At 34.7% G+C, this 19,442-nt stretch overlaps 1 protein-coding gene across 1 annotated transcript in view; it reads left to right on the top strand.

The window, feature by feature from the left end:
• Positions 1-19,075, top strand: part of PDCL2 (phosducin like 2) — a 29,041-nt gene extending 9,966 nt beyond the window's left edge. Inside the window, exons 4-5 of the mRNA XM_037828941.1 lie at positions 4,781-4,989; positions 18,918-19,075. Of these exons, the coding sequence (XP_037684869.1) occupies positions 4,781-4,989; positions 18,918-19,075 (367 nt within the window). The remainder of the gene's footprint in view (positions 1-4,780; positions 4,990-18,917) is intronic.
• Positions 19,076-19,442: the final 367 nt, after the last annotated feature.

The following is a 19,442-nucleotide window of genomic DNA, read 5'->3' as shown; positions in this document are numbered from 1 at the left end:
TTTTTTAATGCAATCTTGTGGGGACAGACTTATTAGTTTTTTGATTAGGGTGGGACATTTGATTAGGTTATTTCCATGGAGATGTGACCCACCCAACTGTAGGCAAGACCTTTTGATTATATTATTTCCATGGAGGTGTGGGCCCTCCCATTCAGGTGGTCTTGATTAGTTTGCTGGTGTATTTAAGAGAGCTCAAGAGCTGGCGTAGACACTGACACTTGGAGACATTTGGAGATGCAGACAGAAAGATGTTTGGAGATGCTAAGCTAAAAGATGAAGCCCAGAGTTTGCCCTGGAGAAGCTAAGAGAGGACCCCCAGATGCTTCAAGAGAAACACCCTTGGAGAACAAAGATGTACAGGAGCTGAGAGAGAGAGAAGCGAAGAGAGACAGAAGCCCAGAGACATTTTCGAGAAAGCTATTTTGAAATGCAAGCTGGGAGCAAAGAACCAGCAGATGCCATCTACGTGCCTTCACAACTGACAGAGGTGTTCCAGACACCATTGGCCTTCCTTAAGTGAAGATATCCTCTTCTTGATGCCTTAGTTTGGACACTTTTATGGCCTTAGAACTTAGGGTATTTGTAGCCTAATAAATCCTCTCTATAAAAGCCAATCCATTTCTGGTATTTTGCTTAATGGCAGCATTAGCAAATCAGAACAATGGGCAAATAACTTGAATAGACATCTTAAGTCTCTTTTAACAGAACAATTACCCTGCATTCGCCTGTTCCTCCTAGACAGTTCTTAAAATGCCTGGTTGTATTAAGTGTAACCCAAAGGTCCTCAGGCTTAACCAGCCTAGTATAACAGTAAGTCTTTATGTATCAATAAATCAATTAGTCTGTTTTTGCCTCTACCAAGGTTCTTTAACCCTTGGCAAAATCCTCCTTGTCTAAGTTACTTCTTCAAATCCCCGAGGAGCGATTCCACATAACTTTATGATGTCCACATTCCTCTTTTCCTGTTCCATTGCCTCTTTGGAACAGCCTCTCCTTAGAAAGCTGCTTGAGGAAGCCTTACCATTGACTGCCATCCTGCGAATGCCATTGTCTGCATCAAGGATGGTAAACCCTTGTGCTCTCAAAGCTATAGCCCTTGTGAAAGAGGGATAGTGCTGGATAGTGGGGAGAAGGGCCCTTCCCCAACCTTTTGTCAAAGTAGAGCTGCATGTTCCTGGAGTTTCACAAATCTCTCATAAAGATAGGCCCTGCATCTTCTGGCCCCTTTTGCCTTGGGGCCGCAAGCCAATCCAGGGACAGAGGGCATGGCATTGTCCTCATCTCAATCTCTGACTAGTCAATTTCTTTTTTGGTTCCCAGAGTAAATATACAAAGTAATTTTATGAAAATTAGAGCTCTCCTGTGTACCAGCTCACCAGTTCCCCAAATTTTGATAGGATATCATGCACCATAAAGAAAACATTACTTTTATTGCAATTAAAATTGATAGATTAATTTCCAAGTAGTTTTAAAGCTTTAAAAAGAATCATATTCCCATTTTACCTATATTACTTATTTGGTTTAACTGATTTGTAAATGTTGCTGGTATTGGTCCCTTACAAATAAGAATGGGAAACACTGACATTCACGAAACTGGTATCTGTTCATGATAAATGTTAGATACTGAAGGGTTTCACTGAATGTCTTTTCTGAGAGACATTATGATTAGCAGAATAGATGTTGCTTCTTAATGTCCATTTCATGGTAATAAAATAATTTACTTTAATGGTTATTTCTAGCTATGTTACTAGTTTGGACAAATAATTTTCAAAAATTCTTAAAAGAGATTGAATGTGTTTTATTCTCAGCTAAGCTGCTTCACATTGTCATATGCTTTGAAAATTGACAATTGGCAAGTAATTAGTTGAAAATTAATTGACAGTAACCCAAATTTATATCATATAATAGAAAATCATTTGTTATACATATTCTTTAGAAAAGTCTAGTTTTTAACAATGGGTTTACTCATAACTTTCAGATTGTAAAGTGAGTGTAACTGTTCAACAAATTTGTGTTTCTGGTTGCCATCTATTAATTTTATCGGAGGGTGAAAATTTATGTTTTCGCTTAGCTCCTAAATTCCATAATTTTGATGACAACTTGCCCTTTAATTTATAGAACTGGGCCCACTTTTCATCACATGAAGACTTACCCTGCTTAGAGGGCATTGGTCAGAGGGATCTAATTCTTCCTAGGCCAGTGAGACTACTGGTTCAGCTTGAAGTCAAGGTAGTTTGTGGCCTTATACAATCTTACGCCTGTGTCCATATTTTAATTTTGGATTTCTACATTATTCCTATACCCAACTGTATATTTTTAACCTTGAATACCGTAACTAAGTTTTTAACTTGTTTCTAATTTCAGAGGTTTCCCTTATATTTTACAATTCTTCTGGGTTAAGAATTCTGGCCCTTGGACCCCATTACCAAACTTGTTCCCTTACCACATGCTCTCAGAACTGTCTTCAGGAAGCCATTTTCTCCGTACACTACAATTTGTTATGCCATTCTAATTCCATACTTTTTATTGCCACCTTGAATACCCACCTGCCTTCTGCCATTCATACTACCCTACCAATCCCACAAGTAACTGTCATACCGCTGACTCAGCTCTCCTGACAGTAATGATAAAATTTCTCTGGATTATATATTAATAGATTCATTTCACCTACTCAAGGAAAAGTTGAACTTATAAAGTCAATTTATGTAATTCTTTGTGAGGAAAATTAATATTTAAGTTAAGCAATGTATTCTTGCCTAGGATTATTTTTAGTAGCTGTGAGGTACACCAACTAGAACGAAGCAGTATCTAGATTTGTAATCTAGATTTGTAGCAGGTTATTATGCATACATAAACATGCATACATATATATACACACATAAAATAGTGGGAGGCAAAGGTAATAAAGTCTTTTTGCTGTTATGAATGAAATCTGAACAGTGTAAAGTCACAGAAGAAGGAGTATCAGTTCTACCTTTGGTAGAATAAAGTATGAAAAGTTCTATAGCGTAAGTAATTCTTGGTCTTGGCCTCAAAAAAAGGAAAGGATTCCCCAAGTTTATAAGATTTTTGGAAGAGATAGACAGGATGGATGGGGTATTTTAGATGGGGTATAAAGGTACAGAAATAAGAGGCATCATGATGCTTTGGGGAGCCTTAAGTAAGCTGGTCTAGGTGAAGTATATGGTTGCAGGCTGAGAATAATGCTGGAGAAGTAAGCAGGGACCAGACATTGGAAAGCCTTGAAGGCCACACTGAGGAGTCCATCTTTTATCCTAAAGGCAGTGAGGAGGTACTGAAGGGTATTAAGTTCGAGGGAAGGGTGGTTGTTATGCCATAAGACTTTCATGCTAACCTCCCTTTGTGAACAGTGGAGGATGAATTTGGGGAACCAAGACTGAAACAGAGACCATTTAGGAGAATCTGATGCAGCTTAGATAAGAGAGGAGAGGAGTAAGGTGATGGGGAAAGATAGAAGATAGATGTGAGGTGTTAAGGAGGTAGAATTAATATGACTTGATCAACAGTTAGGGGTTGTGGAAGAAAGGGAGATTTTTGGATTGAGTGCCAAACTAAGAAAATACAGGAGAAAGATCAGGTTTGGGGGTGGTAGTAGTGGCATTCATCAACTGTTAATATCATCAGAATGGAAAACATTGCCTAGTGAATGTGTCTAGAATGAGAAGTACATCCAGGACAGAGTAGTAAGGAACCTCTACATTTGAGGCACAGATTGAAGAAGGAAGCCAGGGAAGTAAAAAGGAAATTAACAGAAGGTGTTATCACAAGAATCCAAAAAAGGAAAGTGTTTCAAGAAGAGAGGTGAACAGAACACAGAAACTTTTATTTTTTTTAATCTGGTCTGTGAACAGAAGAGTATGTAGTTATTAGAAGGGGACACAAAGCTTTAAAAAGAACTTTTTTTAAGATTTAGTAACTTGAATATATTTATATAAAGTGGAGAAAGAGGCTACAGAGAAGGAAAGATATAGAGAAAACAGGAAATTAGAGAAGTAGAATAACTTACAGATAAAAGTTCCATAGAAAATATTAGGAGTATGGGATAAAGTAGAGGTGAGTAAATGATGGACTGGAAGGAAAGGAACTAGAGTTCTTTCAACTGAAGAATAGTGTAATAGGAGTTAGGTGATAGAGCAGGAAAAATTGGAAGTTTTTATCATACTTCCAATCAATTTTAAATTTGTGATGAGGAATAGGTCTGGATAATGGTGATTAGATGTAGCATTGAAGTAGGATGTCAAAGAAAAGTTTGGGTGAACTGTGCTGGAGTCAAGCAAGTCAAGGAACGTTGAGACAAGTAACTATGGATGTGATACTCTCATTATGTAGAAATAAGCTGATGATCGTGGTAAGAGTTAGGACCCCTTATTTCAACTCAGAACTGCCAAATATTCCCTACAAGTGTCCTTTTTTTCCTAAGTGTCCTACAGACTGGGACACTGGCTTGAAGTAAACTGATGTTACGTCAGATGTGGTTTCCCTTAGTCTGACATCACATTCCCAAGGTATTAAGTTTCACTCCCAGGCTGTAATGGTATTTGCAGAAAACAACAACAACAACAACGACAAACCCACACACAAACAAGAGGGCTCTACAGTTCAACATTGCTAGAGGTAAGAATAGACAATGATAATGATATGCTCATATTAAAAACTATCTGAAGATATATTTTTGCCAAAGAGATACTTCATTTATTTTATTGGACTAAGATGCATAGTCTTCTGTTTTTAAAGTTGTGTGTATGGTTTCTCTTTTTAGCATCCCAATGTGTTTGTTGGTTAACCAGCACCTTAGTCTCCTAGCAAGAAAGTTTCCAGAAACTAAATTTGTTAAAGCCATTGTGAATAGCTGTATTCAACACTACCACGACAATTGTTTACCAACAATTTTTGTTTATAAAAATGGTCAGATAGAAGGAAAATTCATTGGAATTATAGAATGTGGAGGGATAAATCTCAAGCTAGAAGGTAATGATGTTATTCTTAAAAATTTTTTTAATAAAAATCACATGAAAACTTCCATAAATCAAGTATCATGAAAGTTTATTTACATAAAGTATAAGGTTTCTTCTTTGCTTCTTGTATATTCCCCATATTAAATTTCTTAAACTAATGTTATCATAACACCCCCTTGCTTTAAAAACCTTAATGGTTCCCTGTCCCAAGTAAGTTATAAATTCACAGTTTTCTGCTTTAGGATTTCAGTCCACCTATCCAACTGTATTTCTCTATACTTTCTAGTTTCTGCTTCAGCCAGGCTGGATGGTCTTCAACCACTGCCCCTAGAACACATTTTACTCATTTGTACCATCACATTTTGCATCATACTCTTCTCCTGTACATGAATTACCCTACCCTTTTTTTTTTTCTCTGTCCAAACCCTCTTCCTTCACAGGTCTCCTCAATTTCCATTTATTCCATTATGTGATACTGTATCAAAGTTTGTGATCAGTCTTCCCTTTCTCTGCTGAATTCCTATAGAACATATTTTCTATATAATTTATTTTTCACTTGATCACATGCTGTCCACTTTTGTTGATTAATCAATTCCCTTTGAGTCTCGTCTTCCTAACATAAGTGCAAGGACCCTATCTCCTATTATTTTCTCTTTCATAGCACAGAGCACAGGATGTTATTTATATTTTTATCTTCTTTAATGATTTTTTGCTTTCTTTGTTCTGAGGCCATATCCTTGATCTAGTCATTTCTTGGAACTGCTTTAAATCTATATTATTAAACTCAAAATCCTTTTCTCTCACCATAACTTCCATCATGTTAAAACCATCATGAATAGCTGTTTTCAACAGTTATTTTTTCACTCTTTCATTACCTCAAAACTATTTTTAGCCTTACTGAGACCTCTAGTTCTTTAATTGTTCAGAATGCCCCCCACTCCCTTCCCCTTCTCCTCCTTGCTAAAGCTCCTCCTTGTTTTACCACCTTGTTTTTCCAGCTTGGATCTCTATCTTTTAATAAAAAAAAAAAATAATAATAAGAATACAAAGAATAATATAGCAAACGTTCATGTAATCATTATCCAAAAAAGAACACATGTGACTATTTGTTCATGTTTGCTTCAGGTATTTATATGCTTGCTTGTTTTTGAAATAAACACTATAGATATAGTTGAAGTTACCTATATTTCCCTTCATAGTCCCATTCCCCTTCCTTCCTCTCTAGAGACAACCACCATCAGGAATTTAGTGTGTATCTCATCCATGTGTTTATACTTCACACATGTATCTATAAAAATATATGTACTGTTTCTTTTATAAATTTGAAGCTATTCAATAAATGGCATTCTGTTGTGTATGATTTTGAAACTTGCTTTTTGTTTTAAAAAAACCTCAACAACACAGCTTAAAAATCTGATGGTTATTTCATATAAATCTGACTTAATGATTTTAAGTCCTATCTAGTATTCTATCTTCAGGTATGCCACAATTTATTTGTCTTTCCCCTACTAATACAAATGTGAATTCTTTCCAGTTTTCCCATTATAACAATTCTTCTGTGACCATTGTTGTTCCACTTGTGAAAATATATAGAGATTTGTTGGATCATATTTTCAAACTCACTAGATATTGTGAAATTGTTCTACAGATAACAGTGTCAATTTATCCTCCCATCAGCAGTATATGAGAGTCCTCATTTGCCTGCATTCTCACTAAATCTTGGTACTGTTGCTTTTTTTTTTTTTCCCCAATTTAATGGGTATGAAATGATACCTGGGCATTATTTAAATTTGTAGGTCCCTAATAATTAGTGGGGTTAAGCATTTTTTCATATGTATTGATCATTCAGGTTTCCTAATAGTTTGTATGCCTTGCCTATTTCTCAGTTGTTTTTTATTGATATTTATAGGAGTGTGTATGTGTGTGTGTTTCTGTATACTTCTGGAAGCTATCTGTGTATATTGCTAATATATACTCACTGGTTATGGTTTATCATTTCATTTTGATTGTCAGACAAAAGTTATAATATTGGCATGGTCATATTTATTAATAATTTCATTTATCTTGTATTTTTTGTTCTTTCTTTAAAAACTCTTCTGTATTCCCAAGGTGGAAAAATATTCTTCCATACTTTCTTCTAATAGTTTTAAGTTGTTTTTCTACTTAGATCTTCAGTAACATTGGGGTTTAATTTTATGTATGATATAATATAAGGAATGTATCTTATTTTACTTTTTCTGTAAGAAAATCCTATTGTTCCAACTGCATTTATTAAAATTTCACTTCTCCACTGATTTTTAAAAATAGTCTGTGCAGAAAGTACAGAAAGTTCCCATATACTGCCCCCCAATCCCCTTCCTGTTCCCCATCCCACACCTGTATACAGTTTGTCCTACTATTAAATCTTGCATTACTGTGGTACATTTTTTACAGTTGATAAACCAATATTGTTACATTATTATTAACTAAAGTCCATAGTTTACATTAGGATTCACTCTTTGTGTTGTAGAATTCTCTGGGTTCTGAAAAATGCATAATGTCATGGATCCATCATTATGGTATCACGCAGAATAGTTTCACTGCCCTAAATATTCTGTTCTCCACCTATTCATTCCTCCCTCCATCCTGAACCCCTAGTAACCACTGATCTTTTTGCTGTCTCCATAGTTTTGCCTTTTCCAGAATGTCATGGAGTTGGAATCATATAGTATGTAGCTTTTTCAGGCTGACTTCTTTCAATCATCAGTATACTTTTAAGATTCCTCCAAGTCTTTCATAGCTTGGTAGCTCATTTATTTTTATCACTAAATAATATTCCATTATATGGATGTATCACCTATTGAAGGACATCTTGGTTGCTTCCAGTTTTGGACAATTATTAATAAAGCTGCTATAAACACTGTTAAAGTGTGTTTTATAGCCCAGCATATGGTCTATCTTGGTGAATGTTCCATGTGATCTTGAGAAGAATGTGTATTCGGCTATTGGATGATGTGTATTCTGCTGTCATTGGACGAAGTATTCTAAAAATGTCAGTTAGGTCCAGTTGCTTGATGGTGCTGTTCAGTTCAACTATATCCTTGTTGATTTTTGTGCCTGCTGAGAGGGATGTTGGTGTCTCCAACTATAATAGCAGATTTGCCTATTTCCCCTTAGTTCTATCAGTTTGGCCTCACATATTTTGACACTCTGTTGTTAGGCGCATATACATTCAGGGCTGTTAGGTCTTCTTGGAGAATTGACCCCTTTATCATCATTATCCCTGATAATTTTCCTTGCTTTCTTTTTTATTTTGTTCTTTATTTTTTATTAGAGAAGCTGTAGGTTTATAGAAAAATCATGCATAAAATACAAAGTTCCTATGTACTGCCCTATTATTAACACCTTGCCTTAGTGTGGTACATTTGTTAAAATTCACAAAAGAACATTTTTACAATTGTACTATTAACTGTAGTCTGTGGTTTACATTAGGGTTCACAGTGTTGTAGATTCCTATGTGTTTTTAAAAAATTTTATTCTAGTAACATATATACCACCTAAAATTTCCTCCTTTTAATCACATTTGAATATATAATTCAGTGCTGTTAATTATATTCACAAAGTTGTGCTACCATCCTCACCACCTCCGTTATCAAACTTTTCCATCAACTCAAATAGAAACTTGTATACTTTAAGCAATAACACCACATCATCTACCCCTATTCTGGTCCTTGGTAACCTATAGTCGAGTTTTGTATCCTTTTGAATATGCTGCTTCTAGTTATTTCATATCAGTGAGATCATATAATATGTGTCCTTTTATTTCTGGCTTATTTTACTCTATATGGTGTCTTCAGGGTTCATCCATGTTCTTGAATGTTTCAGAACTTCATTCCTTTTTATTGCCAAATAATACTCCATTGTATGCATATACCACATTTTATTTATCCTTTTTCTAGTTAATGGACACTTGGGGTTGCTTCCACCTTTTGGCATTTGTGGAATAATGCCGATATGAACACTGATGTGCAAATATCTATTCGAGCACCTGTTTTCAATTCTTTTGGGTATATATCTAGAAGTGGGATTACCGGGTCATGTGAAAATTCTGTACTTAACTTTCTGAGGAACCAACAAATTCTCTTCCACAATGGCTACACCATTTTATATTCCTACCAACAACGAATGACTGTTCCTATTTCCCCACATCCTCTCCAACACTTGTAATTTTCTGTTTTTTTTAATAGTAGTCTTTCTAGTGGGTATGAAATTTGGTATCTCATTGTGGTTTTGATTTGAATTTCCCTAATAGTTAACGATGTAATGCGTGTTTTCATGTGCTTTTTGGCCATTCATTTATCTTCTTTGGAAAAATGTCTGTTCAAGTCTTTTGCCTGTTTTTTAAGTGGGTTGTTTGTTATGTGTAGGATTTCTTTATATATTCTAGATATTGATACTATACTCTTATCGGATATGTGGTTTCCAAATATTTTCTCTCATTGTGTATGTTGTCTTTTTACTTTCATGATTAAGTCCTTTGATGCATAAAAGTTTTTAATTTTGATAAGGTCCCATTTATCTATTTTTTTTCTTTTGTTGCTGTGCTTTGGGTTTAAAATCTAAGAAACCATTACCTAATGCAGGGTTGTAAAAATGTTTCCCTATGTTTTTTTTCTAGGTGTTTTATATATCTGGCTTATATTTAGGTCTTTAGGTCTTTGATCAAATTTGAGTTGTTTTTTGTATATGATATGAGATAGGGGTCCACTTTCATTCTTTTGCATGTGGACATCTAGTTTTCACAGCACTACATTTGAAGAGACCATTCTTTTCCCCATTGAGTAGACTTGGCACCCTTGTCAAACCAGTTGGCCATAAATGTGAGGGTTGATTTTTGAACTCTCAGTTTGATTCTGTTGGTCTATATGTCTGTCCTTGTGCCAAACACCATGCTGTTTGTTTGTTTGTTTGTTTGTTTTTACTGTGGATTTATAATAGCTTTTAAGATCAGGAAATGTGAATCCTCCAAATTCGTTCTTTTTTCAAGATGGCTTTTGGTATTCGTGGCTCCTTACCCTTCCATATAAATTTGGTGAATGGCTTTTCCCTTTCTGCAAAGAAGGCTGTTGGAATTTTGATTGGGATTGTGTGAAATCTGTAAATTGCTTTGGGTAGTATTGATATCTCTACAATATTTAGTCTTCCAACCCATAAACAAGAATGTCTTCCATTTATTTAGGTCTTCTTTGATTTCTTTTAGCAATGGTTTGTAGTTTCCTGGGTAAAGTCCCTTACATCCTTGGTTAGATTTATTCCTAGAGATTTGATTCTTTTAGTTGCAATTGTAAATGGATTTTTTTTCTACATTTCTTCTTCAGATTGTTCATTAGTAGTGTACAAGAACACAACTTATTTTGGGTTGTTGATCTTGTACCCTGCCACTTTGCTGAATTCATTTATTGATCCTAGTAACTTTGTTCTGGATTTTTCAGGATTTTCTGTATATTGGATCATGTCATCTTCAAATAGAGAAAGTTTTACTTCTTACTTTCCAGTTTGGATGCCCTTTATTTCTTTTTCTTGCCTAATTGGCTCTGGCTAGAATTTCAGTACAATGTTGAATAACTATGGTGGCAATGGGCATCCTTGACTTGTTCCTGATCTTGGAGGGAAAGCTTTCAGTCTTTCCCCATTAAGTATGATGTTAGCTGTGGGTTTTTCATCTATGCCCGTTAGTATGTTGAGGGAGTTTTCTTCTATTACTAGTTTTCTAGGTGTTTTTATCAAGAAGGGGTGCTGCATTTTTTCAAGTGCCTTTTCTGCATCAATTGAGGTGATCATGTGATTTTTTTCCTTCATTCTGTGTGATGTGATATATTATATTAATTAATTTTCTTATGTTTAACCACTCTTGCATACCTGGGATGAATCCCACTTGTTCATTGTGTATAACTCTTTTAACTTGCTGTTGGATTTGGTTTGCAGGTATTTTGTTGAGGATTTTTGTATCTATAATCATAGGGATATTGGTCTGTAATTTTCTTGTGTGTGTGGTTTTTTTTTGGGGGGGGGGGGCTTTGGTATGAGGGTGATGTTGGCCTTATATAATGAGTTAGAAAGTGTTCCCTACTTTCAGTTTTTTGAAGAGCTTGATCAAGAGGTGTAAATTCTTGGAATATTTGGTAAAATTCCCCTATGAAGCCATCTGGTCATGGGATTTTCTTTATTGGGAGGTTTTTGATTACTGATTCAATCTCTTTACTATTTATTGGTTTGTTGAGATCTTCCATTTCTAATTGAGTCAGTTTAGGTAGTTTGATGTTTCTAGGAATTTGTCCGTTTCATCTATGTCATTTAATTTGTTGGCATACAGTTGTTCATAGTATCCTCTTATAGTTCTTTTTATTTCTTTGGGGTTGGTTATAATGTTCCTCTTCATTTCTGATTTTAATCATTTGTATCCTCTCCTTTTTTCTTTGTCAGTCTAGCTAAAGGCTTGTAGATTTTATTGATCTTTTCAAAGAACCAACTTTTGGTTTTATTGATTCTATTATTTTTTTTCCTCTTTTATTTCTTGGCTCTAATTTTTTTTAATATTCATTTTATTGAGATATATTCACATACCATGCAGTTATACAAAACAAATTGTACATTCGATTGTTCACAGTACCATTACATAGTTGCACATTCATCACCAAAATCAATCCCTGACACCTTCATTACCACATACACAAAAATAACAAGAATAATAATTAAAGTGAAAAAGAACAATTAAAGTAAAAAAGAACACTGGATGCCTTTGTCTGTTTGTTTGTTTGTTTCCTTCCCCTGTTTTTCTACTCATCCATCCATAAACTAGACAAAGGGGAGTGTGGTCCTTATGGCTTTCCCAATCCCATTGTCACCCCTCAAAAGCTACATTTTTATACAATTGTCTCAAGATTCATGGGTTCTGGGTTGTAGTTTAATAGTTTCAGGTATCTACCACCAGCTACCCCAATTCATTAGAACCTAAAAAGGGTTGTCTATATTGTGCGTAAGAGTGCCCACCAGAGTGACCTCTTGGCTCCTTTTGGAATCTCTCTGCCACTGAAGTTTATTTCATTTCCTTTCACACCCCTCTTTTGGTCAAGAAGATGTTCTCCATCCCATGATGCCTGGTCTACATTCCTCCCCGGGAGTCATATTCCACGTTGCCAGGGAGATTCACTCCCCTGGGTGTCTGATCCCACATAGGGGGAAGGGCAGTGATTTCACCTTTCAAGTTGGCTTAGCTAGAGAGAGAGGGCCACATCTGAGCAACAAAGAGGCACTTGGGAGGAGGCTCTTAGGCACAATTATAGGGAGGCCTAGCCTCTCCTTTGCAGCAACAGTCTTCCCAAGGGCAAATCCTGTGGTAGAGGGCTCAGCCCATCAAACCACCAGTCCCCTATGTGTGTGGGCATGTTAGCGACCATCGAGGTGGGGCAGCCCAATACCCCTTCTGCTCTAATCTTTGTTATTTCCTTCCTTCTGCTCACTTTGGGTTTAGTTTGTTCTTCTTTTTGGATTCTCCAGTTTTGAGGTTAGGTCCATGATTTGAGATCTTTCTTCTTTTTTAATGTACAAATTTAGAGGTATAGATTTCCTTCTCAGCACTGCCTTTGTTGCATCCCATAAATTTTGGTATGTTGTACTTCACTTTTCATTCACCTCAAGATTTTTTAATTTCCCTTGTGATTTCTTCTTTGATCATTTGTTTTTTTTTAAGAGTATGCTTGTTTAATTTCCACATATTTGTGAATTTTCCATTTCTCCCTCTGTTATTGATTTCTAACTTCATTCCATTGTGATTCGTGAAGATACGTTGAATGATTTCAGTATTTTTTGCATTTATTGACACCTTTTTTTTTGTGACCTAACCTGTGGTCTGTTTTGGAGTATGATCCATATGCCCTAGAGAAAAATATGTTCTGCTGCAGTTGGGTGAAGTGATCTATATATGTCTGTTAGGTCTAACTGATGTATAGTATCATTCAATTCTTTTATTTTCTTAGTTGATTTTCCGTCTAGATGTTCTGTTCTATTTTTGAGAGAAGTGTTTTGAAATCTTCCCCTATTAATGTAGAACCATTCTTTTCTCCCTTCAAATCTGTTGAAATTTGCATCATATATTTGGACTCTACTATTAGGGACATATATATTTATGATCTTTTTGTCTTCTTGTTGAATTGACCTTTATATTAGTGTCCCTTGTAATAGTTTTTACTTAAAGTCTGTTTTATCTGGTATCAGTATAGCTACCCCAGATCTCTTTTGGTTACTACTTAAATGGGATATATTTTTTCCATACTTTCACTTTCAACCTACTTATGTCTTTGACTTCAAAATGAGTCTCTTGTAAACAGAATATGGTTGGGTCATGTTTTCTTATCCATTCTGCCAATCTTTGCCTTTTGACTAGAGAGTTTAATCCATTTATATTCAAAGTAAGTATTATGCATGACTTTCTTCTGCCATTTTGCTATTTTGTGTTTGTAATTCTTATCTTTTTTGACCCTCAATTCTTCCGTATTTATTTTGTATTGTACCATTTTGAATGCCTTCTCATTTCTCTCTGAATATATTTTTTCATGTATTTTCTTTGTGGTTACTATGGGGTTAAAATTTAACATTCCAAATCTATAATAATCATTTTTGAGTTGATTCCAACTTATCTTCAATAACATACACATTCACTATTCCTTTGCCCCTCTGTTCCCCCACCTTTTTTTGTACCTGTTGTAAATTATATCTTTGTACATTGCATGACCAAACCATTGATTTATCTTTACTTCTTTGCCTTTGCATTTTTGCATCTGTAAAAAGGAAGAAGTGGAGTTACGATCAAAATATACAACACAATAGTACTGGCATTTAAATTATCCATATGGTTATCTTTACTGGAGGTCTTTATTTCTTTATGCCACTTCTATTTGCTGTCTAGTGTCCTTTCAGTCTGAAGAACTCCCTTTAGTATTGCTTGTTTATATGGGAATGTCGTAATCTGGCCCTCATTTTTGAAAGAAAGTATCCCTGGATATAAAATTTTCAGTTGGCAACTGTTTTCTTTTAATATTTTAAATATTTCACATCACTGCTTTTTTGTCTCCATGGTTTCTGAAGAGTAATTGACATTTAATCTTCTTGGGATTCCCTTGTACATACTCATTGCTTATCTCTTTCAGCTTTCAGAACATTCTCTTTATCCTTGTCCTTGGAAAATTTGATTACTATGTATCTAGGTGTTGTTATCTTTGAGTTTGTCCTGTTTGTGCTTCGATAGGCTTCTTGAATTTGCATGTTCATGTCTTTTGTTAAATTTGGGAAGTTTTCTGACATTATTTCTTTCAATATTCCTTCTACCCCTTTCTCTCTTTCTTCTCCTTAAGTTTCTCTCCATAATGCATATATTGGTACCATAATGCATTGATAGTACCAAGGCTCAATTCATTCTTTTTAATTCTTTTTTCTTTCTGTTCCTGAACCTGGATTATTTCAGTTTTCATGTTGTCAGGATTACTGATTCTTCTGCCATCTCCAATCTGCTGTTGAAACAATCCAGGGAATTTTTCATTTCAGTTACTGTGTCCTTCAACTCCAATATTTCTGTTTGATTCCTGTTGAGAATCTCAAAGAAATTATCATATTGTTCATTCATTGCTTTCCTCATGCCCTTTATTTCTTTCTCTGTGTTTTCCTATACCTCCTTGAGCATACTGAAGATCATTTTTTTCAAAATCTCTTTCTAGTAAGTCCAAAGTCTGGTCCTCTTCACTGATGTTTCTGGATATTTATTTTGTTCCTTTGGATGGACAATTATTTTCTGTTTCTTTGTTTGTCTTGCAATCTTTTGTGGCATGCTGTATATTTTAATATTTTAAAGTATTAACTCTGGGATTTAATCCCTGAGCTGCCTGTTCCTTAAGTTTGTGTTCAGATAGTGGATGCCAGGAGCTAATCAAAACATATAAACCAAAGCTAAAAGCACCTTTCACTGTCTTTGCAAATTTGCTCTGTTTTGACTCTTGGTCTCCTTCAGAGTTTAGCCCTCCTATCAAAAGCAGCCTGAGGAAAATTCAAATTGCAGGATCCTTTATCTGAGCCTGTGCAGAGTCCTGGGGCCTGCCTCTTTTCCTGGGATAGTGCTTGCTAGAGGCCTTAGGACTTCCCCCTTTACAGTTTACAGAAGTTTGAATGAATGCCCCTTCTCTTCCCTTTGATATAGCCTTACCTCCCCCCTCTGCACTCCTGTGTACTCTCTTGAGTGACTTAATGCAAGTAGTCCTTTGCCTTTACTTGCTTTTTGAAATCTGAATTGTCTGAAATTAACAGAGTTACTCCAGCTTTCTTTTGATTAGTGCTGGCATGGTGCATCTTTCTCCATCCATTTATTTTAATTCATGTGTGTATTTATATTTAAAGTGATTTATTTGTAAACAGTATACAGTTGAGTATTGTTTTTTTAATCCACTTTTATAATCTCTTTCAGTAGGTGTATTTAGATCATTCACATTTAAAAGGATTATTGATATATTTGGATAAATCTGCCATATTTGTAGCTATTTTCTATTTCTTGCCCTTGTTCTTTGTTTTTTTATCTCTATTTTTTTTGCTTTCTCTTGTTTAATTGAACATTATGTAAGAGTCCAGTTTCTCTCCTTCTCTTAGCATATTTATTATACTTCTCTTAAAAATTCTTTTTGTTTGTGCTAGAGTTTGCAGTATACATTTACAACTATTCTAAGTCCACTTTCAGATAAAGTGTTATACTGCTTCATTGGTAGTGCAGATATCTTATAGCAGAATATTCCCAGTTCCTCCCTCCTGTCTCTTTTAACATTGCTATCATACACTTCACTTATCCATTAGCTATAATCATCCAATATATTATTGCTATTATTATTTTGAACACTGTTATTGTTAGATCAGCTAATAATAAGGAAAATGAAAGATTTTCTTTTACCTTCATTTATTCCTTCTTGAACACTCTTAATTTCTTTATGTAGACCTGGATTTCTGACCTTTATCACATTCTCTGAAGAACTTCTTTTAATATTTCTTGGATGGCTAGTCTACTGGTGACAGTTTTTGTTTGTTTGAGAAAGTCTTTGTTTCTCTTTCACTCTTGAAGAATAATTTTGTTGGATACAGAACTCAACATTGGTGGTTTTTCTCCTTTCGACACTTTAAATATTTTACTATACTCTCTTCTTGCTTGCATGGTTTCTGAACTTCTTTGATTTTCTTCAGTTTGAATATGATATGCCTAGATATATACTTTTTGGTACTTAACCTGCTTTTTGTTCCCTGAGATTCCTGGATCTGTGGTTGGTTGTGTATCATTAATTTTGGAAAATTCTCATCCATTATTACTTAAAATATTTCTTCTATTCCTTTCTCTCTTTTGTCTCCTTTTGCTATTCCCCTTATGCATATGTTATATCTTTTGTAATTGTTCCACATTTCTTGGATATTTTGTTCCCTCTTTATTTTTTCTCTTTGCATTCTACTGACCTTTGTTGAAGCTCATTATTCTTTCCTTAGCCATGTACAGTGTACTGGTGAGACAATAAAGGCATTCTTTATTACAATTACAGTGTTTTTTTTAATTTCTAGTATTTCTTTTGATTCTTTCTTCGAGTTTCCATGTGTCTGCTTATATTACCCATCTGTTTCTGCATGTTGTCTACCTTTTCCTCTCAAGCCCTTAGCATATTAATCACAGTTATTTTAAATTTTCAGTCTGATAATTTCAAAATCTCTGCCATATCAGAGTCTGGACCTGATGTTTGCCTTCTCTCTTCAGACTGTGGTTTTGCATTTTAGCATGCCTTTTAATTTTTTGTTGAAAGCTGTACATGATGTATCAAGTAAAAGGAACTGAGTTAAATAGGCCTTAGTGTGAGGTCTTAAGTTTATCAGGCTAGGAGTTAGACTGTGTTTATTGTTTGCTGTCACTGTCATGTCAGAGGCTAAAATTTCCTCTGGTGTCATCGTTTTTATCTCTTTTGTTGTCCTTGTGTTTCCTGGAGACTCATTCTTAAATAGGGCCTAAGCTTTGCAGTTCTTTTCAGCTGTCACCCCCAATTATTACACAGGAGCCCTACTGATGTGCTGGTAATGTGTGTGGGGAGGGGAAGCATCCTTTAATCCAATGATAAGGTCTCAATCTTTTAGAGAACCTGTGGCCCTGGGTCGTGAGCTTCACAAGTGCATCTCAAAGAATCTTTTTTCACCCATTAGGTAAGATTCTAGCTAGAGGGGTCTGGAGTTGAGTATTTCCTTTCCTCACATGGAAGGCTAGAGGGAATTAGAATTCATTATTTCTCTTCCCTGGTGTGGGTTAGGCTCTGGTAAAATAGTTTCCTTCAGGGCAGATGTTTGTTAAGGAGAACTAAATTGCTCTGGGTGTATTTTAAAAAAGGTTATTTTTCCCCTTTCCTGGTTTGGAAGCATGAAGGGATTTTTCTCTGGTCTTCACAGTGGGAACTTGGTGAGGTCCTAAAGGTAAAACTGACAAAAAATGTGGGGACCCACCTACAACTAGCCTCCAGGAGATTTTCTCTCTCAAGCTATCCCAACCTCAGTCTCCAGCATTTAGTCTCTTATTTATTAAGCATTTCTATCTGATACTGGCTCTAGCAGTGGCTTCTGTTCCAGGTAAGCTGTGATTCTTTGTATCTGCCTATCCCCCTGTTTTGGGGATGGTGGTTTGTCTTGTGACCTCAGTTCTCTGATGCATCTAAAAAGATGGCTAATTTTCAGTTTTTTTCTTTTTATGAGGATGGGAGTGACTACTTCCAAGCCCTTTCCATGCTGGACTGGAAACTGGAAGTTTCTAGTGGTCTCTAATGTTTCCTATATTGTTCATCCTAATTTGAAAACATACTTCGATTTGTTTCTGAAGTCTCGTGTATGTGCTAATGGTCTATCTCTCTATCCCTGGGTCAGTTCAGCACTGTGTTAATTATTATAATTTTATTCTAGTAGAACATTATTCTAGTAGAAAAATGTTTTTCAAAATTTCACATGAATGTTAGTATTAGTCAAGTTCTGTGAAGAATTCTGTTGAATTTTTACTAGAATTACATCTTATTTATAGATTACTCTGGGGGAACTGACATTATAATAATTGTGAGTATTCCCATCTGTGAATTAGAAATATTTTGTTACTTATTTTGATCTTCTACAATGTTTTTCAATAATATTTTGTAATTTTTCCTCACAAATGTTCTGCTCATCTATCTAAATGGTACTTAGCAGTAAATTTATCAAAATGATGAATTTGCAAGAATGGGGGATTTTTGGTTCTCAAATTCTTTTTTATTTTTGGACTATTCAGGTTTTCTCTCTTGAATATAGCTTGGTAATTCATATTTTTCTTGAAATTTTCCCATTAGAGTACTGGCATAAGTTTTTTTTTTTAAATAGTAGTCTCGTGGTTTTAAAAATCTGTATCTTATACCCCATGTAAATTCTTAACATTGTTTAGTTTCTTTCTTTCTTTCTTTTTTCTTTCTTGTCATTAGTTTTAGGTCTCTATATTTGTCTCTTCAAAGAACCTGCTTTTAATTTTGTTTGTCATCCATATTGTTCTTGCTTTTTAATTTTTGCTCAAGTCTTTATTTTATCTCTTCTCTGCTTTCCTTGGATTTAATTTATTGTTCTTTTCCTAGCTTCTTAATTTGAACTTTTCAATCACTTATTTTCAGTCATTTTTAAATAATGAGCATTTTAACCATAATTTTTCCTTTTAAATATAACTTTAGGTTTATCCAATTTGCATTTTGATATGTATTATTTTCATTGCCACCCAGTTCTAACTATGTCCCTATTTGTATATTAATTTTGTTAGAATCAACTTCTGTTTTACATAGATGAAAAAATCTTTTCATTTCTCCAAGACTTTTATCTGATTTAATGATGGATTATTTATTGCAGAACTTGAATGGAAACTAGCAGAAGTTGGAGCAATACAGACTGATTTGGAAGAAAACCCCCAAAAAGGCATTGTAGATGTAATGGTATCTTCAATTAGAAACACTTCTATTTATGATGACAGTAATAGTTCAAACAGTGATAATGATGATACCAAATAGAAAATATTTAATAAATGGCTTTAAAGGGTTTATATACTGAATATTTTATTTATTAGTGCCTATTTATAATCAGAGATTTAAAAATTATAAATAGATTTATTTTAATTTGTATATTAGAATTATAGCTTATATGTCATTTCAAAAACTTTCAGGTATTTCAGAATATTTTTTGCCTCCAACACAACCAGAATCTGTACTTATCCCTTAATATTTTTTTGTGGCTTATCCTTTTTCTGACTCATATTGGCCTAAAAACACAAATATTCCAAGTCCTTTGTGTTTCCTGTTGATTGCCAAAGAACTCTATGAATGGAAATAATGGAACAGAACCATAAAATTTCTTTTAATTTAGGTCCACATGACTTTA

The sequence above is a fragment of the Choloepus didactylus genome, chromosome 3 (assembly GCF_015220235.1).
Source record: "Choloepus didactylus isolate mChoDid1 chromosome 3, mChoDid1.pri, whole genome shotgun sequence".
Classification (NCBI taxonomy): domain Eukaryota; kingdom Metazoa; phylum Chordata; class Mammalia; order Pilosa; family Megalonychidae; genus Choloepus; species Choloepus didactylus.
The sequence above is the reverse complement of the archived record's forward strand: the minus strand, read 5'-3'. Positions and strand labels throughout refer to the sequence as shown.